Source organism: Thalassophryne amazonica, chromosome 7, assembly GCF_902500255.1.
Source record: "Thalassophryne amazonica chromosome 7, fThaAma1.1, whole genome shotgun sequence".
NCBI classification, from domain to species: domain Eukaryota; kingdom Metazoa; phylum Chordata; class Actinopteri; order Batrachoidiformes; family Batrachoididae; genus Thalassophryne; species Thalassophryne amazonica.
Genome location: NC_047109.1, coordinates 16,123,285 through 16,141,982, shown reverse-complemented (window position 1 = coordinate 16,141,982; position 18,698 = coordinate 16,123,285). Strand labels below are relative to the sequence as shown.

The 18,698-nt window shown below is 42.0% G+C and overlaps 1 protein-coding gene across 2 annotated transcripts in view; it reads left to right on the top strand.

Moving 5' to 3' along the window:
• The window catches only part of c7h8orf37 (chromosome 7 C8orf37 homolog), a 61,732-nt gene extending 50,637 nt beyond the window's left edge, over window positions 1–11,095 (top strand). For both annotated transcript variants that reach the window (XM_034173893.1, XM_034173892.1), the window contains exons 6-7: window positions 5,564–5,659; window positions 10,881–11,095. In XM_034173893.1, coding sequence (XP_034029784.1) covers window positions 5,564–5,659; window positions 10,881–11,040 — 256 coding nt within the window. In that variant the 3' untranslated portion in view covers window positions 11,041–11,095. The remainder of the gene's footprint in view (window positions 1–5,563; window positions 5,660–10,880) is intronic.
• Window positions 11,096–18,698: the final 7,603 nt, after the last annotated feature.

The window sequence follows — 18,698 nt, the reverse complement described above, 5'->3', positions numbered from 1 at the left end:
ATCTGCGCCAGGGGCAAGGCAGACCATCGGAGGACGACGGGACTCCTCCAACCCCTGCCAGTGCCTCATCGCCCCGGTCTCACATTGGCCTGGATTTCATCACGGGCCTCCCGCCGTCCCAGGGCAACACTGTGATTCTCACGATAGTGGACCGGTTCTCCAAGGCGGGCCCACTTCGTGGCCCTCCCGAAGCTCCCGACGGCCCAGGAGACGGCAGACCTCCTGGTCCACCACGTCATGCGGCTGCATGGGATACCATCGGACATCGTTTCAGATCGTGGTCCCCAGTTCTCTTCGCAGGTGTGGAAGAGTTTCTGTAAGGAGCTGGGGGCCACCGTGAGTCTCTCGTCCGGGTACCACCCCCAGACAAACGGCCAGGCAGAGCGGGCCAACCTGGAGCTGGAGCAGGCCCTTCGATGTGTCACCTCCGCGCATCCGGCGGCCTGGAGTCACCATCTGGCCTGGATCGAGTATGCCCACAACAGCCAAGTTTCGTCTGCTACCGGCCTCTCCCCTTTTGAAGCATGTTTGGGGTACCAGCCCCCATTGTTCCCGTTGGTGGAGGGAGAGGTCGGTGTGCCCTCGGTCCAGGCCCACCTCAGGAGGTGCCGCCGGGTGTGGCGGGCCGCCCACTCTGCCCTGTTAAAGGCCCGGACGAGGGCCAAGGCCCATGCGGACCGCCGGCGTTCCCCGGCCCCCCCATACCAGCCCGGGCAGGAGGTGTGGCTCTCGACCAAGGACATCCCTTTGTGTGTCGACTCCCCAAAGTTGAAAGACAGATACATTGGACCCTTCAAGATCCTCAAGATCATCAACCCGGCCGCAGTGAAGCTTCAACTCCCGGCTTCACTGCGGATTCACCCTGTCTTTCACGTTTCCCGTCTCAAGCCACACCACACCTCGCCCCTCTGTACTCCGGGACCTACGTCGCCTCCTGCCCGGCTCATTGACGGGGAGCCTGCCTGGACAGTCCGCAGGCTCCTGGACGTCCGTCGTAAGGGCCGGGGTTTCCAACATCTGGTGGACTGGGAGGGGTATGGACCTGAAGAACGCTCCTGGGTGAAGAGGAGCTTCATCCTGGACCCGGCCCTCCTGGCCGAGTTCTACGCAAGACATCCGGACAAGCCTGGTCGGACGCCAGGAGGTGCCCGTTGAGGGGGGGGGTCCTGTTGTGTGGGCTGCTGAAGAGGAGGTACTGCTGGCCCACCACCACCAGAAGGCGCCCTGCTTGGAGTGCGGGCTCCAAGCACGAGAGGGCGCCAGACCTAGAAGAAGTGACAGCTGTCATTCATCCCCTGCACCAGCTGTCACTCGTTCATCATCACCACCATAAAAGCCGGACTGCAACTCCACCTCCTCGCCGAGAAATCGACTACCAGTAACAAGGTAATTTCTCTGCTGACTAACACTGTGTGTGTAATAACTTGAACTTCTATTGCAGCCGTTTTTCCTGGAGTGTTGCCTTATTCTGGAGGATTGGCGTTTGGTGTGACAGCGACGGCTTCGCCTCACACCCCAACTCAGATAAGTGGTTGACCAGGTGCTCCCTCCTAACTGTGTTTGGACTGTGAATTACTGAGTGTGCGGACTCACACATCATATCTCTGCTTTCTGCCAGCAGTACCAGGGTCGACAGCCGAAGACAGAGGCCACCTGGGGACTCGGGACTTGGCGGCTCCGGTGTTCTTCAGGCCGTTGGTGGTGGAAGTCGTGCGGGACGCGGCTTCTCTCTCGTCGGGGGTCTTCTATCTTCGAGCCTGCCCACACGTCACCTGGTGTTTATTGACTGAGAGAATTACTGTACATTTCATTGTGTATTATCACAACATTAAATTGTTACCTTTTGGCTTACTCATTGTCCGTTCATTTGCGCCCCCTGTTGTGGGTCCGTGCTACGACACCTTCCCAACAGATCATTTCTTAATAACATTTACATTTACTCTGATGGACTACCCAGCAGTGGGGAATAAGTTTCATTAGACTAGAAGTCTTTCAGAAAGCGCTGTAACTAGGTCTAAGGATATGATTCCTTCTTTATGTTCTCTAATGCCATATACCAACACAGTGCAGAGTAGCTACCTAAACTCTGTAAGTGAGATAGAGTATCTCGTCAATAGTTTTACATCCTCATTGAAGACAACTTTGGATGCTGTAGCTCCTCTGAAAAAAAGAGCTTTAAATCAGAAGTGCCTGACTCCGTGGTATAACAGCTTAAAGCAGATAACCCGTAAGTTGGAGAGGAAATGGTGTCTCACTAATTTAGAAGATCTTCACTTAGCCTGGAAAAAGAGTCTGCTGCTCTATAAAAAAGCCCTCCGTAAAGCTAGGACATCTTACTACTCATCACTAATTGAAGAAAATAAGAACAACCCCAGGTTTCTTTTCAGCACTGTAGCCAGGCTGACAAAGAGTCAGAGCTCTATTGAGCCGAGTATTCCTTTAACTTTAACTAGTAATAACTTCATGAGTTTCTTTGCTAATAAAATTTTAACTATTAGAGAAAAAATTACTCATAACCATCCCAAAGATGTATCGTTATCTTTGGCTGCTTTCAGTGATGCCGGTATTTGGTTAGACTCTTTCTCTCCGATTGTTCTGTCTGAGTTATTTTCATTAGTTACTTCCTCCAAACCATCAACATGTCTATTAGACCCCATTCCTACCAGGCTGCTCAAGGAAGTCCTACCATTATTTAATGCTTCGATCTTAAATATGATCAATCTATCTTTATTAGTTGGCTATGTACCACAGGCTTTTAAGGTGGCAGTAATTAAACCATTACTTAAAAAGCCATCACTTGACCCAGCTATCTTAGCTAATTATAGGCCAATCTCCAACCTTCCTTTTCTCTCAAAAATTCTTGAAAGGGTAGTTGTAAAACAGCTAACTGATCATCTGCAGAGGAATGGTCTATTTGAAGAGTTTCAGTCAGGTTTTAGAATTCATCATAGTACAGAAACAGCATTAGTGAAGGTTACAAATGATCTTCTTATGGCCTCAGACAGTGGACTCATCTCTGTGCTTGTTCTGTTAGACCTCAGTGCTGCTTTTGATACTGTTGACCATAAAATTTTATTACAGAGATTAGAGCATGCCATAGGTATTAAAGGCACTGCGCTGCGGTGGTTTGAATCATATTTATCTAATAGATTACAATTTGTTCATGTAAATGGGGAATCTTCTTCACAGACTAAGGTTAATTATGGAGTTCCACAAGGTTCTGTGCTAGGACCAATTTTATTCACTTTATACATGCTTCCCTTAGGCAGTATTATTAGACGGCATTGCTTATATTTTCATTGTTACGCAGATGATACCCAGCTTTATCTATCCATGAAGCCAGAGGACACACACCAATTAGCTAAACTGCAGGATTGTCTTACAGACATAAAGACATGGATGACCTCTTATTTCCTGCTTTTAAACTCAGCTAAAACTGAAGTTATTGTACTTGGCCCCACAAATCTTAGAAACATGGTGTCTAACCAGATCCTTACTCTGGATGGCATTACCCTGATGTCTAGTAATACTGAGAAATCTTGGAGTCATTTTTGATCAGGATATGTCATTCAGTGCGCATATTAAACAAATATGTAGGACTGCTTTTTTGCATTTACGCAATATCTCTAAAATTAGAAAGGTCTTGTCTCAGAGTGATGCTGAAAAACTAATTCATGCATTTATTTCCTCTAGGCTGGACTATTGTAATTCATTATTATCAGGTTGTCCTAAAAGTTCTCTGAAAAGCCTTCAGTTAATTCAAAATGCTGCAGCTAGAGTACTAACAGGGACTAGGAGAGAGCATATCTCACCCATATTGGCCTCTCTTCATTGGCTTCCTGTTAATTCTAGAATAGAATTTAAAATTCTTCTTCTTACTTATAAGGTTTTGAATAATCAGGTCCCATCTTATCTTAGGGACCTCATAGTACCATATCACCCCAATAGAGCGCTTCGCTCTCAGACTGCAGGCTTACTTGTAGTTCCTAGGGTTTGTAAGAGTAGAATGGGAGGCAGAGCCTTCAGCTTTCAGGCTCCTCTCCTGTGGAACCAGCTCCCAATTCAGATCAGGGAGACAGACACCCTCTCTACTTTTAAGATTAGGCTTAAAACTTTCCTTTTTGCTAAAGCTTATAGTTAGGGCTGGATCAGGTGACCCTGAACCATCCCTTAGTTATGCTGCTATAGACTTAGACTGCTGGGGGTTCCCATGATGCACTGAGTGTTTCTTTCTCTTTTTGCTCTGTATGCACCACTCTGCATTTAATCATTAATGATTGATCTCTGCTCCCCTCCACAGCATGTATTTTTCCTGGTTCTCTCCCTCAGCCCCAACCAGTCCCAGCAGAAGACTGCCCCTCCCTGAGCCTGGTTCTGCTGGAGGTTTCTTCCTGTTAAAAGGGAGTTTTTCCTTCCCACTGTCGCCAAGTGCTTGCTCACAGGGGGTCGTTTTGACCGTTGGGGTTTTTACGTAATTATTGTATGGCCTTGCCTGTTGTGATTTGGCGCTATATAAATAAAATTGATTTGATTTGATTTTACTCCACAGCTTTAATAGTTCTATAATATTAGTCTGAGAAAGACGGTGGATATTTTAGTTTCCCTTGTGAAAAATCTTGTGTCAGTAGCAGCAAACTGCTCCAAATACAACTTGCTGGTGACGATTATCTCCTCGATTTGTTTTTAGAGCCTTGATATTTGTGCATGGAATTCTTCATTGTGGTCAAGAGACAAATCCAGCAAGCACTGCAGACTCAGTACAGGCGTCAGTCAAGGGAGTGCAGTGACAAAACCAGAAACTAATAATACTAAAATATCCAGGCCGAAAAAACAAAGAAACTATAGACAGAATGGAATCTGAACATGAACAAAATAATATGAGGTGACAAACGACTAAGACTGAAAAGGTAAACAAGTAAATCAAAAGCTAAAACGAGAACGGGACTGATGAGTGGAAAACGTATAAAACAAAAAAATAATTAAACCAACACTTCAGTGGTAAACCTGCCAACTAAAACCTTTAACAAAAATCAAAGACAGTGGATCAAAAACTAAACAAAACAAGAATGGCACTAAACGTGTGACTGATGTGTGAAGAACAGAAAAAGGCTGTGAAAAAAGCAAAATAAACAAAAAACAAATAAAAGATATCAATACAGAAAGGCTGATAGAAAATAAAGGTCAAGGTCTGAGCAGGGGCAAATCCTTACATATTTAGGCTGCTGTTTTGTTGTGGTGGTGTCCAAATACCTCTGGACCTGGCTGTGTCTGCAGCATATTGAGGTGCTTGATTTCACCAAAAAAAAAAGGTTTTGTTTATCATAAATAGAAACAATTCATTTTTAGAATGATATACCAAAAAAAAAAAAAAATCCTACTTATTTGTTTGTTTTCTCTGATGTCAGTTTGGGTGTCGTTGTTGTTGTTGTTGTCGACAAACATTTTAAATGTGATTTCAAGTATAATTTTGTGAAATCTGATTTGTGTGGTTTATGGATCTGAGCCTGGTGTGTTTTTATCTTCTAATAACTAGCTGTGTGCGTGTGTGCGCGTGTGCATGTAGGTCATGTGACCAGTTGCGGTGCACGTCCTGCGACTTCCGGGTGCTGATGTTCGATGAGCTTGAGTGGGACCCGTCCTGTGATTACCTGTTCTTCAGGTGAGTCTGAAGCCTCGCTGGTCCTAAACGTGAAGAAAAAACGGATTTGTCTGAATCCACATGCAGCAAATTCTGACTTTGTCTAATCACTGACTGATGGAAGCTCCGCCCTCTGGTCATCCTTCAGTTTCTGTGCGTCTGCACCATCGATTTCTATTTACTCACTAGATGGAGGACCTCCGCTCATTCACTGGCTGTTGCCAGAGTGCCGCCATCTTGGTTAGCGTCTGACAACCAGACATCAGTAGAAATCAATGGACATGATCAATGTTTACAAGAGAGAGTTTCAGGATAAATCTGCATTTTCCGTGCGGTTACATTTATTCAAACTCAGTCCCACATTTGTACAGCCACTATTTGTCAAAACAAATACAGAAGAGGATCAGACTGTTTATATAACAGACTTGAATGAATTTGTTAGTTCCAGTCCAGATAGAAAATAATATCATCAGTTTGTCAAACACACCACATCTGCCACGACTAGGGTTGCAAAGGGGTGGAAAATTTCTGGTAAATTTCCAGAAAGTTTCCAGTAAATTTCCATGGGAAGTTAAGCCGGGGAATTTTGGAAATATTCCAAATAGGAAACTTTCCATGGAAATTATGGGAATTAACTGGGAATTGAGGGTAATTTAATGGAAAGGTACTGTATCAAAGAAATATAATTGTTTTGTAATAAGCAGACATCTATCCAAAATAATATGATTTAACAGATTTATTTGTAAAGTTGAACAGTCAATCCTTTAATTGAAGAACACAAAGTTGAGTTGAGTTAAATATTGCTCAAAAATTAACACAAATGCACCCCCAATCCAAAAATCCCAAACAAGTCCCATTCAAAATGTTAAATAAAAAGAACATGGAAGAGCCTCTCTCTCCAAAAAAGTCCTAGTCAGCATGCACACAAACAAGCATTTTCTCTTTAACAACTTTCTTTTAGGCAGTGGGCTCTTCAGTATCCCTCTCACCCTCGTCCACTTCCTCAACATCAGACTCTGATTCCTCTTCAGTGCCACTGTTCAGCTTTGTTGAGGATGGCTCTGTGTCAGGCTCAAAGAGCCTTAGGTTAGCCCGAATACTAACCAGTTTCTCCACTCTTTCATTCGTGAGCCTGTTGCACACCTTTGTGTGTGTGTTCCCGAACAGGGACCAGTTTCGCTCTGAGGCAGCTGATGATGGTGGAATCTGGAGTATGATGGATGCTAAGGTGCAAGGGCCTCAGATCCAAAAAGTCCCTTCCACTAGGTGGCTGCAGATGTATGCCGACATGACTGCCAGATTCCATCCCCTTCCCAAAGGCCTTGCTTTGTTCTGTACTTTGCCAAACTGCCAAGTACTTTGCCTTTATCAAGGCCCAATTGGTCTGACATGGCTGTAATAATTATCTTACATAAATAGTTCAACAACAAATTTGTTCAGAAGAATATGCAAGGAGATTGTGACAGTTCACTGGTCACACAATACTGTGTGGCAGACCAATTGTAAACTCTAATTATCATCCTAATAGGAATGCATGTAGCCTCCAACAACACCTGTTCCAGAACATTCATTCATTCATTCACCTTCTACCGCTTAGTCCAGTTAAGGGTCGCGGGGGGCTGGAGCCCATCCCAGAGCGTGAGGCGGGGTACACCCAGCACAGGACGCCAGTCTGTCGCAGGGCCTGTTCCAGAACAATGCAACATATGCGCCTCCAAGCATCCTCCACAACTGCTTTGACTATGAATTGATGGGACATTTTCTTATCAATAGCCAAGACAAAGGGGTAGACATGCACAAACAGAATGTCTTTCTAGAAAGTCCTGCTTTCTCAGCGAACCTCTGGAGCCCCGATCTTCAGACCTTCTTCTCTTTTGGAAGACTCACCAGTTCAAACTTCCCATCTTGGCAAATCTAACCTCACAACACTTGCAAATTTCAGCCACCTCTGCTCCAGTTGAGCACCTGTTTAGTATTGCTGGATGCATCTTCCAACCAGACCGATGCAGCGATGCTTGCTGAAGGATACAACCTTTGAGAGACTTAGATTTTTTTAAATGAAACAAGAACTTTTAATTTTCAAATCTATTCTGGCATGAGGACATTTACAAGTTCCAGCTACCTCTGCTTCAGCGGGGCATCTGTTCAGTTTTATGAAAGACTAATGTTTAGGAAAGACAACAAGAAGTTGATGTATTTCTGTCAATGAACATATTTAAGAAGAAATGTATTTAATTGTAATTGTTGTAATAATTATAATCTAAGTTTCCAACTGTAATTGTAATCGTAGAATTGCAAAACAAAAAAGTAATTACAATTTTCATGTAATTGCCCCATGTCTGGAATAGATAGCATCTCAACAAATTAATTTACCATCTATGAGGTGACCTCATAAGCCCCAAATAAGCTGTAGCTGGCATAGCCTCATTGATACTATGCCAGCTACAGCTTATTTGTATTTGTTGTAGCTATCTACTGTATGAATACACTTGTATGTGATATTTGTAAATTAAACATCACCAAAATTGTTTCCAAGTTTGAAAATTCCTGAAATTTTGCAACCCTAGCCATGACACCAGATACTAGTTTGATCCTTAATTAATGTCATTATGAAGTTAAGATAAAGATGAGAAATAATCAGTGGTGAAAGTAAGAGCTTCACACGCTCGCATCATATTAAAGATATTAATATTAAAAACTGCTCTTAACTCACCTGTGGCGCCGCTTTTACACAGTGCTTCTCCATGAAAATATCAAAATAAAATTAAACAGGCCAGCTAGGGTGAAAGTAAGATTATTCAACTAAGGTGAAAGAAATCTGAAAACACTTCACTGTTTACATGGAGTATATCATAGAGAAATTAATCTCATTCATGTATATTCATATATTAGTAGAATATACAATGTCAAAGTAGCTGTCATGTGACCCACCAAATTGAGAAAAAAAAAACATTTCCATTCTACGAATTTGCTCTGACAGAATATCTCAGGATGGAAAACCTGGTGTGAAGAAAAAAAAAACCCTGAGGCTAATTAAAAAGGGATAAATTAGAGTTATGAAAGTGAGACTTCTAATCGCTAAAGGAATGGTGGGATATTTTTCACGACAAAGTATTCAGGCAGTAAAATTGAAGTCACTACTTTATAGAATACAGATCAACACAAAAAATTATTCATTTTCTAACCTTTATTCAGCTGTTTTAGTCATTTCTCCAAATCATTTATATTACATATAATGCACACTTATGAAGGCTCACTCCACAATTTATTATTATTATTTTTTTTATTTATTTAACCTTTATTTAACCAGCTGATACTCATTTGTCAGCTTGTCACAGCACCTGAATGCTGCCCAAAGCAGCATTTTCAGATTACCTTAACCCGTTTAAATCAGGGTATCATAGATTTCTATTTAATCTAATGACTGACGATGCATAATAACGCTAAGCAAGATGGCAGCTGCCTGGCAACAGCTCACAGGCTGCATCCACCATCTAGTGGATTAAATAGAAATCGATGGTCTACACTCATAAATCAGGACTACTGATCCAGTTAATTTGTATTTGTAATTGTAATTTTGTAATCCCCCCCCCCCCCCCCAGATTCCGGTGTCGGTGCTTTTTGGCCGTCTTATCTGTCCAAAAACTAAAAGTAAAAAAAAAAGTAGTAGTTGTGCGCACATCAAATCCTGATTAGGCCAGGTGCAGAATAATCAAGAATAGCTGACAAAAAAAATAAAGGGGAAAAAAAAGAAGGAAAATCCACACACCGGTAAAGAGCTCTCACAATCTTTTAATTGACTAAGAAAGCAAACGCAATGTTTCAACCGTGAGGTCTTCTTCAGGCAATGAAGAAATGTGTCACAGCACCACTAGGTGTTAAAAGCCAGTTTAAATAAATAAGTCCAGAGCTTTGATTCAAAAAGTGCTTGTTTAGAAATAGAGCGTGTAGAGGCAAAATGATTTTAAGTCAGCATGTCTGAGGCTGTTTGTGGAAATAAAGTAAAGAAATTGGCAGATTAAAATAACAGGCTTTTAATTCGAGGCCTCAAAGAAACACGCAACAATCAAAAATCTGAACAGCATGATTTTGAATATGTGTGTGTGCGTGTGTGTGCAGCATTTCTGAGGGAGCTGTTTTTATACATTCAGAGAAAGGCGGGGGCACAGCAAACAGTCACGTACGCATTTACCAGAATATGAAACTTTCCCATGAAAATGCTTAAAATGAATGTTATCACAGTTTTTGGCATTGGATAATAGACTGTGAGTTTTATCAGTGCAGCTGCAATACTGCAACGTTACATAAAGACAATGAATAGAGTTTATATGCAAAGGTTTTAGGCAGGCTACGTGTAAGACATTAAATTAATAATTTTGATACTACAAGCGTAAATCAGAAGGTAACTTGTTCCACAGTCTCAGTTCAGCTACTGCAAAAACACAATCAACCCAGAATTTGTATTTTGACCTCAGAACATAATAAGTAAAACTGACCAGACGCCCATAATGTTCTACTTTAAGTGTGGAGAGTTAAAATTTCAGACAAGTCGGAAGGTGCAAAGCCATTAATAACTTTAAAAACAAACACTAAAATCTTAAAATCAATTCTGAAGCAAACTGAAAGCCAGTGGAGTGAGTAAAGTACAGGCGTGATATGCTCACTTCTGGAAGTGTTCGTTAAAAGACGAGCAGCAGCATTTTGCATAAGTTGGAAGCGTGCAAGAGAAGACTGGTTAACGATAGTGTGAAGTAGCTACATTACAGTAATCAAGTCTGGAGCTGATGAAAGCATGAAGGGCTGTCTGAAGATCACATCTACTGAAGAAGGACTCTACTTGAACCAGAAAACGTTGCTGGATAAAACTTGCTTTGACAGCAGAGTTTATGTGTTGATAAACAGATCTGCTGTGTTCTCTCAGAAAACAGCAGTGTGATGTCATATTTTAAAAGCTATATCACATTGTTCCATTTTAAAAGATAAATTGCAGGAATCAAACATATTTGAATTTGAATTAATTTATTTATTCCGCGTATCTCCGCACTCGTCATGAATCAGCAGTGGATGTTGCGTCAGGTGACACCTCTGAGGATAAAACGCTCTCTTGATACACTTTTCCTTGATTCCTGTCTCCTCCTGTCGTTTCCTTGCATTATTTCCTCGTGTTTTAACTGCGAGATGAAAATAAAGTGGACGTAATTCCGAGCTCCCAAGTGAATCCACTGTGTCGGTCTGTGTGCAGGAACAACATGCCGGACCCTCAGAAGCTCGGCGCCAGGCTGAAGAGGCGGTCCGGTTCACGCGCATACGCCTGCCAGTGCAGCTGGTTCTCCAGCAGAGAGCTGACCGACCTCAGGGACCAACCACACCTCCGATGGTTCTGTGGCAAACATCAGGACTGAGGCTTCAAACCATTTCTGCTACTCAACTTCATGTGATCTTTGTGGACCAAAACACTAAAAAGAGACAAACAGCTTGACGTCTTCTGTCTCGGTGGATTTCTGTCCATCAGATGTTCTGAAAGTTTCCTGACAGCTTTCTAAAAAATGTTAAAAGCCGAAACTTTTCATCAGAACTGAACTTTGACAAAGCTGACGTCGTGCTTATCAGCACCAAGTATTTTCATCAGTCTTAGTTTGTGGGCCCTGTGATAGACGGGCATCCTGACCAGGGTGCACCCTGCCTCACACCTTATGACTGCTGGGATAGGCTCCACCCCTATGGTATAGAAAATGGATGGATTAGTTTGTTATAAAGTTTGTGTTTTCTCTTTGTAATATAATCATGTAAAAGCAGAGGTGCAGATTTCTGCCTGAACAATAAATTTATTGTCATTTTCTGTTTATTTTGATGAATAAAACAAGCAAACAATCAAGTGTGTGGTTGAGCCCTGAGCAGGACTATTTTCTTCGTCCCGCTCCTTCCTGCTCCCACCGAATCGTGTGTGTTACACTTCCACCTGTTCCCACAATGTGTATTTCCACTTGTGCCCGCATCTGTGAAACTCTGAGAATTTATGCCCGCACAATAATAAGGATGCATTGATTTTGTGTCTCCATCCTGCAGGAGAAAACACGCTATTTAAGCTATTAATAGAGATTCATGGAGTTGTTTGTTTGGTTCTCTGGCCTGTATGTCTTTTGACGCACTGGTCAGGACTAGCGCTCCTATTTCATTGTTTTCATTTAGTTTAAAGACAGTTTTATATTTTGTCAAATACGGGTGTCATATGGGCATGCAGTAAAGTGGGACTGTCGTGTTGTTGCGTCTGTCTGTGTGTGTACCTGCTGTTGTTTCCTGTTCACTCCTGTTATCTCTGCTACGCCTGGTAAGTTACAGATGTTCTATTAAAGCTGAAAGTCACTTGTGGATATCGCACACTTTTACACTGTTCTCCTTTGTTGACTGAGTCATCTGATCCCGCAGTTTTTTTTTTTAGCCGCCAGTTTCCATCCATATCAAAGTCCTAACCTCCAGCTCCCGTGAGATTTGCGTCCTGCAGGGCCCAATCCCAGTGCAGCTCTCTAGGGGAAAGTTTACAAGACAGTAGTGAGACCAGCTGTGTTGTATGGCTTAGAGATGGTGGCACTATGAAAAGACGAGACAGAGTTGAAGGTGTTGCTATTCTCTTTGGGAGTAATGAGAAGATGGTTTGGACATGTGCAGAGGAGGAACCCAGGGTATATAGGGAGAAGGATGCTGAGGATGGAGCCACCAGGCAGGATGAGAAGAGGGAGGTCAAAGAGGCGGTTTATGGATGTGCTGAGGGAGATCATGCAGGTGGTTGGTTTGACAGGAAGATACAGAGGACATGGTGAGATGGAATGATTGATCTGTGGTGCCCCCTAAGGGGAGCAGCTAGAAGAAGAAGAATATTAGAGCCTGACTGATGTATTTTTTTGGGAGGATCATATACAAATATTAGTGACAAAAAAATTGCGATTCCAATATATCTGCTGATAGATTAAAAATTGGCATTGATTCCTGACGTTTAATTATCAAACCTTTATAATAAAGATGTAAATGAGGCCTGCTGTTTTACAATTTAAATGTGAACTCTGTTATAAATAAATGTTATACAAATAACATTTTTCATTCATTCAATGGTACAAATATTTCATGAGGTGAAAGATGGAATGTTCCATTCAAGTTGAGTGGAACATTCCATCCATTGAATAAATGAAAAAACATCCATTGTTTGTTCTATAGAACGCCGAAAAAAATTATATTTTATTAATTTATAAACAAGAGAAAAGGGACTTACATTTGTGTGTGCATCACTGGTCCTTTGAGGTCAAGAAGTTCCAAACAGTCCAGCACAAACTTTAAATAGCAATTCAATCAAAAATTGTTCAATCAACTTGCAAAAACAATCCTGACGATGTAGTCCATAGCTGAGGCCATGCACTGACTTCTTTGTGTACACTGATGTCTGCTTTTCTCAGTCCAGCGAAAATTGGCGACAAATTTTTTGGGCTCTTCATCCAGCGGCGGTTCCACTTCACCTAGAGACATCCTAGCAAATATTGTTAATGCTTCCAGATGGCTTACGGCATAGTGGATTTGTTTTTCCTTTGTGTTAAAAGAATGAGCAGCATCAATAAGCTGCTAAGTGCTGTAGCCACAAGTGTGCGGCCGCAGTGGTCACAGCGTGCAATGGTACTGATCATATGGAACCACAATTGCACACTAAATGAAGCACAAGGGCAAATGAGGCAAATCACCAATCAAATGACAAGGATATTAAAATTTTATCTTAAAATAAAGTGCAATAAAAAAGAACTGTGGGTTTAGGACTTTGAGAAAATAATTATGTGCCCCTAAATTACAATAAAAATGAAATGCTGAAGCATTCACAGGGTCTTAATGCTAAATATATTTTAGAGTAATGTATACTTGAAGAACCGATGGGGTGGTGGCCAAGTGGTTCTGGTGCTTGGTTTTAGTGTGGAAGGTTCCTGGTTCAAATCCCACCCCTGCCACATCTCTCCTTGTAATGTGGAGTTTCGTCAGGAAGGACATCTGGCATAAAACTTGTGCCAATTCAACATGCAGATCCAATCTCATTCAGATTTGCTGTGGAGACCCCGAGTGTAAAACAAGGAGCTTACAGTATGCTTGAAGAACCCTTAACTGGAGTAAGCGGGTATAGAAAATGGATGGATGGTATACTATATATATATATATATATATATATATATATATATATATATATATATATATATATACGAGGTTTATTCGAAAAGTATCCGACCTTATTATTTTTTTCAAAAACCATATGGATTTGAATCACGTGTGATTGCGTCAGACAAGCTTGAACCCTCGTGCGCATGCGTGAGTTTTTCCACGCCTGTCGGTTGCGTCATTCACCTGTGAGCACGTTTGAGTAAGGAGTGGTCCACCCCCTCGGCGGATTTTCATTGTCAGGAAATGGCGGAATGATTTGGGCTTTTTTTCCATCAGACTTTTTTCAGAAACTGTGGATCTGAGACCGTCGTGTGCACTTTCTCTGGTTATCACAAGAGCTGGACATCAGCCATTTTCCGGCAGATTTCACTTTTAACGAGATTTTGTCATGGAAAGCCGAGCGGAGGCTTCACGCGTCACAACCGATTTGCTGATGGAGCGAGACAAAGGAACACCTCCGTTTTGGTCTCACAGGACGGCTTTGAGATGGTGTTCAGACAGCTGTCGGTGGTTTTTCCATCGAGTGATTATCCGAGAAATTGTGGATGTGCCTGGACATGCCAGAACATGTCCTGTGAGGCTTCATCACGGCGTTACTTTGCGCCATGCGGCACCGCCGCGATGCGTGGAATTCCTCCGCACGTCTGTCTCAATGTGCCGAAAAAGTGCTGATGTCTTTTCACAATTCCTGTGCTAGTCAGACGATGTCCCGGATAAAACACAGCATCCAGTTTGGAAATGAATGGCACATTCCACTGTTACAGGAGTTTTTGTCATGGAAAGAGGAGCGGAGGCTTCGCCATATATATATATATATATATATATATATATATATATATATATATATATATATATATATATATATAAAACCCCAATTCCAATGAAGTTGGGACATTGTTTAAAACGTAAATAAAAACAGAATACAATGATTTGCAAATCCTCTTCAACCTATATTCAATTGAATACACCACAAAGACAAGATATTTAATGTTCAAACTGATAAACTTTATTGTTTTTGTGCAAATATTTGCTCATTTTAAAATGGATGCCTGTAACATGTTTCAAAAATGCTGGGACAGTGGTTTGTTTACCGCTGTGTTACATCACCTTTCCTTCTAACAACACTCAATAAGCGTTTGGGAACTGAAGACACTAATTGTTGAAGCTTTGTAGGTGGAATTTTTTCCAATTCTTGCTTGTTGTACGACTTCAGTTGTTCAACAGTCCGGGGTCTCCGTTGTCATATTTTGCGCTTCATAATCCTCCACACATTTTCAATGGGCAACAGGTCTGGTCTGCAGGTGGGCCAATCTAGTACCCGCACTATTTTACTATGAAGCCACGCTGTTGTAACACATGCAGTGCATGCATGTGGCTTGACATTGTCTTGCTGAAATAAGCAGGGACGTCCCTGAAAAAGACGTTGCTTGGATGGCAGCATGTGTTGCTCCAAAATCTGGATGTACCTTTCAGCATTGATGGTGCCATCACAGATGTGTAAGTTAGCCATGCCATGGGCACTAACACACCCCCATACCATCACAGATGCTGGCTTTTGAACTTTACGCTGGTAACAATCTGGATGGTCTTTTTTCCTCTTTTGTCCGAAGGGCACAACCTCCATGATTTCCAAAAACAATTTGAAATCTGGACTCATCAGACCACAACACACTTTTCCACCATGCGTCTGTCCATTTCAAATGAGCTCGGGCCCAGAGAAGGCAGCGCCGTTTCTGGATGTTGTTGATGTATGGCTTTCACTTTGCATGGTAGAGTTTTAACTTGCACTTGTAGATGTAGCGAGGAACTGTGTTAAGTGACAATGGTTTTCTGAAGTGTTCCTGAGCCCACGTGGTAAAATCCTTTACACAATGATGACGGTTTTTAATGCAGTGCCGCCTGAGAGATCAAAGGTCACGGGCATTCAATGTTGGTTTTCGGCCTTGCCGCTTATATGTAGAAAGTTCTTCAGATTCTCTGAATCTTATGATTATATTATGGACTGTAGATGATGGAATCCCTAATTCCTTGCAATTGAACATAGAGAAACATTGTTCTTAAACTGTTGGACTATTTTTTCACCCAGTTGTTCACAAAGTGGTGATCCTTGCCCCATTTTTGTTTGTGAATGGCTGAGCCTTTTGGGGATGCTCATTTTATACCCAGTCATGACACTCAATTAGCATGTTCACCTGTGGAATGTTCCCTCCAGGAAAACTTTTGTATCTTAAAACTGAAGAACCGTAAAACTCTCAAAATTATATTTTTTCTTACAATACTGGGAGGCCAATGTTCTGCGTGCCAAAAACAAAAAACAACAACATGCATTTTTTTTTTTTTTTTTGCAGAATTTTGGATTTCAAGTAGGATATGTACTAGAACCCTGTGCGGGACTTTTCTTCATCCCACTCCCGTTGAATTTCGGACCATTACCGCCCACAACTGCAACGTGTGTGTTACGCTCCTGCTCCCCAATGTGTATGTCCACTCTTGCCCACACTCGCGAAACTCTGAGAATTTATGCATGCACAATAATAGAGACACATTGATTTTGTGTCTTCTCCCGTCTCGAAGGGGAAAACACCTCATTTAGGCTATTGTCTGTTTCATTTCCCTGGCCTGTATGGCTTTTGACACACTGGTCAGGACTAGCACTCCTATTTTGTTGTTTTCATTTAGTTTAAAGACAGTTTTATTTTCTGTGTGTCATATATGTGTGCCATATATGGGCATGCTGTAAAAAAGGACTGTCAGGTTGCTGCGATAAGTCCCGCTTTGGCTACATCTGTGTGTGTACCTGCTGCTGTTTCCTGTCCACTCCTGTTATCTCTGCTGCTCCTGGTAAATTAAAGACATTCTATTTCAGCTGAAAGTAGCGTGTGGACATTGCATACTTTTACACTATTCTCCTTTGTTGACTTAAGTCATCCTGTCGCTCCCGATCCCGCAGTGGGTTTTTTAGCTGCACGGTCCCGCCCTTGGCAAAGTTCTAACCACCCAATCCCGCGAGATTTGTATTAGGTCCTGCAGGACCCGATGGGATCACTGATCTGTATGTAAAAATATCTGGATATATCATTGGCTAATATTTTTTAAGCTGCACAACTGCCATATTCCTACTTACATGTATCACTCCTGAACGATCTTTTCTATGCAGACAACTCCCTGGTGCAGACAATTTAATCCAAATGATTTTGCTGCAAAATGCCTGCATGCAGCTGTAAACTGCACAAACTGGCTGTTCAAAGGCTGTGGACGAAGAAAATAGAGTTTGTAGTAAAAATATTTTGGAGAACAATACATATAGAATGTGGCCTTCCCTATCATTCAATCTTGTGGAAGTTTTAGTACTTTGCATGATTAAACATGTATTAGAACAACAAAAAAAAAAAGAGTCTGTGACTAATGGTAAATGCTTTTCCAATTCATTGAGTCCATCAATGTTTCATATTTTTGAGGAAGAAATGTAGTGCATTGTAGAAGCAGCATAATGTTATGAGTGTACCAAATTCACAAGACACATAATGAACCAAAGCAAGATATCTTGATTATTTTTAATCCACTTTTATTGATGATATGATACCAGTAAATATATACATTGATCAGCTTGCTGATGATTACACCAAACTTGTATAAACTTTGATTAAAGAATCACAATTAAAAAAAAAATCCAACTCTCATTTTTATGTAGATGTAAGCATGAGGGAATAAACCTGAAAATGAGATGCAAGCTGTATTTTATGTTTGCAGAAAAAAGTTAAACTAAGCTGTATAAAAAACTGAGTATATGAACATTATAGCACTGAATATAGATGAATATTGTATGTAAGGTGAACAGAGTGAAGGAGACTTAATGTAGAAAAACATAAGAAAAATTAGAAGAATTTGAAATTGGGTACAGGCAGCATCTTCAAACAAACAGTCGATGGGGTCCTCGACACATAGAGGTACCCGACCCTGTGTGAACTGTGTCTTGATTTTAGCTAGCTCAGGAAAAGTTGTCAAAACATCAGGCTCAGACTGCAGGGTCTGCTCAAGTGCCAACAGAACTCGTTTGTTCAGTTGACCTGGACTGTCCTTTTATTCAAAAAATAAGTCCTGTATCTTGAATGGAAAAGTTGTCATGCCCTGGAGCTCTAACACCTCTGCTTCTGAGGAATCATCGTCATTGTCATCTAAGCCGGTCCAGTCCGACTCACTGTCAGAAGGTTGATGTTCTGAAGGCAGGTGCACCTCGGGGTGCCTCACTCAGTCGGGGAGATTCTCCTCTGTGAATATGCCGTCCAGGTCCTCAAGATCAGGGAAGATGTCATATAGCCAGGTGTTGGCTTCAAGAAGTTCCCATGCTTGGTCCAAAAAAAAATTGAACTTCTCCTTTGGGGAGTAGTAGTCATGAAAGCACATGAAAAATACTGAGGTCAGAGAGAATCTTTTTTATGGTGACAATGTCCAGGTTCATAATGGCAGCGTGCAGGTTGACGCTGGAGTCTGGTGTGCCCAGGTGGGACTAGTTCATTCTGTCAGGATTCGTGAACATGTGGCACAAATCGTGGAGGACACAAATGCAGACCCACAGGCAGAGATGATGGAATTATCAAAAGGCTTTATCCGGGGGCCGAGTTAGCCTATTTTTGGGGGTGCCCAACGAACGCGCTCCCAGGTTCACTGGCAGCGGAGAAAGAGGCTTAGTGCAGAGGCAACACGGGAGTCTGGGTCTGTGGGAGGAAAAACAGACAGCTGAAAGCCATGTACAATGTGAAAGGGAGAATAACCAGTGGAGGAAGATGGACAGCAGTTATGTGACAGTTCACTTCAAATGTGTTGTGAAGATCGTGTGGCTGGGTACTGGGAGGCGAGGATACGGAGACCTTTT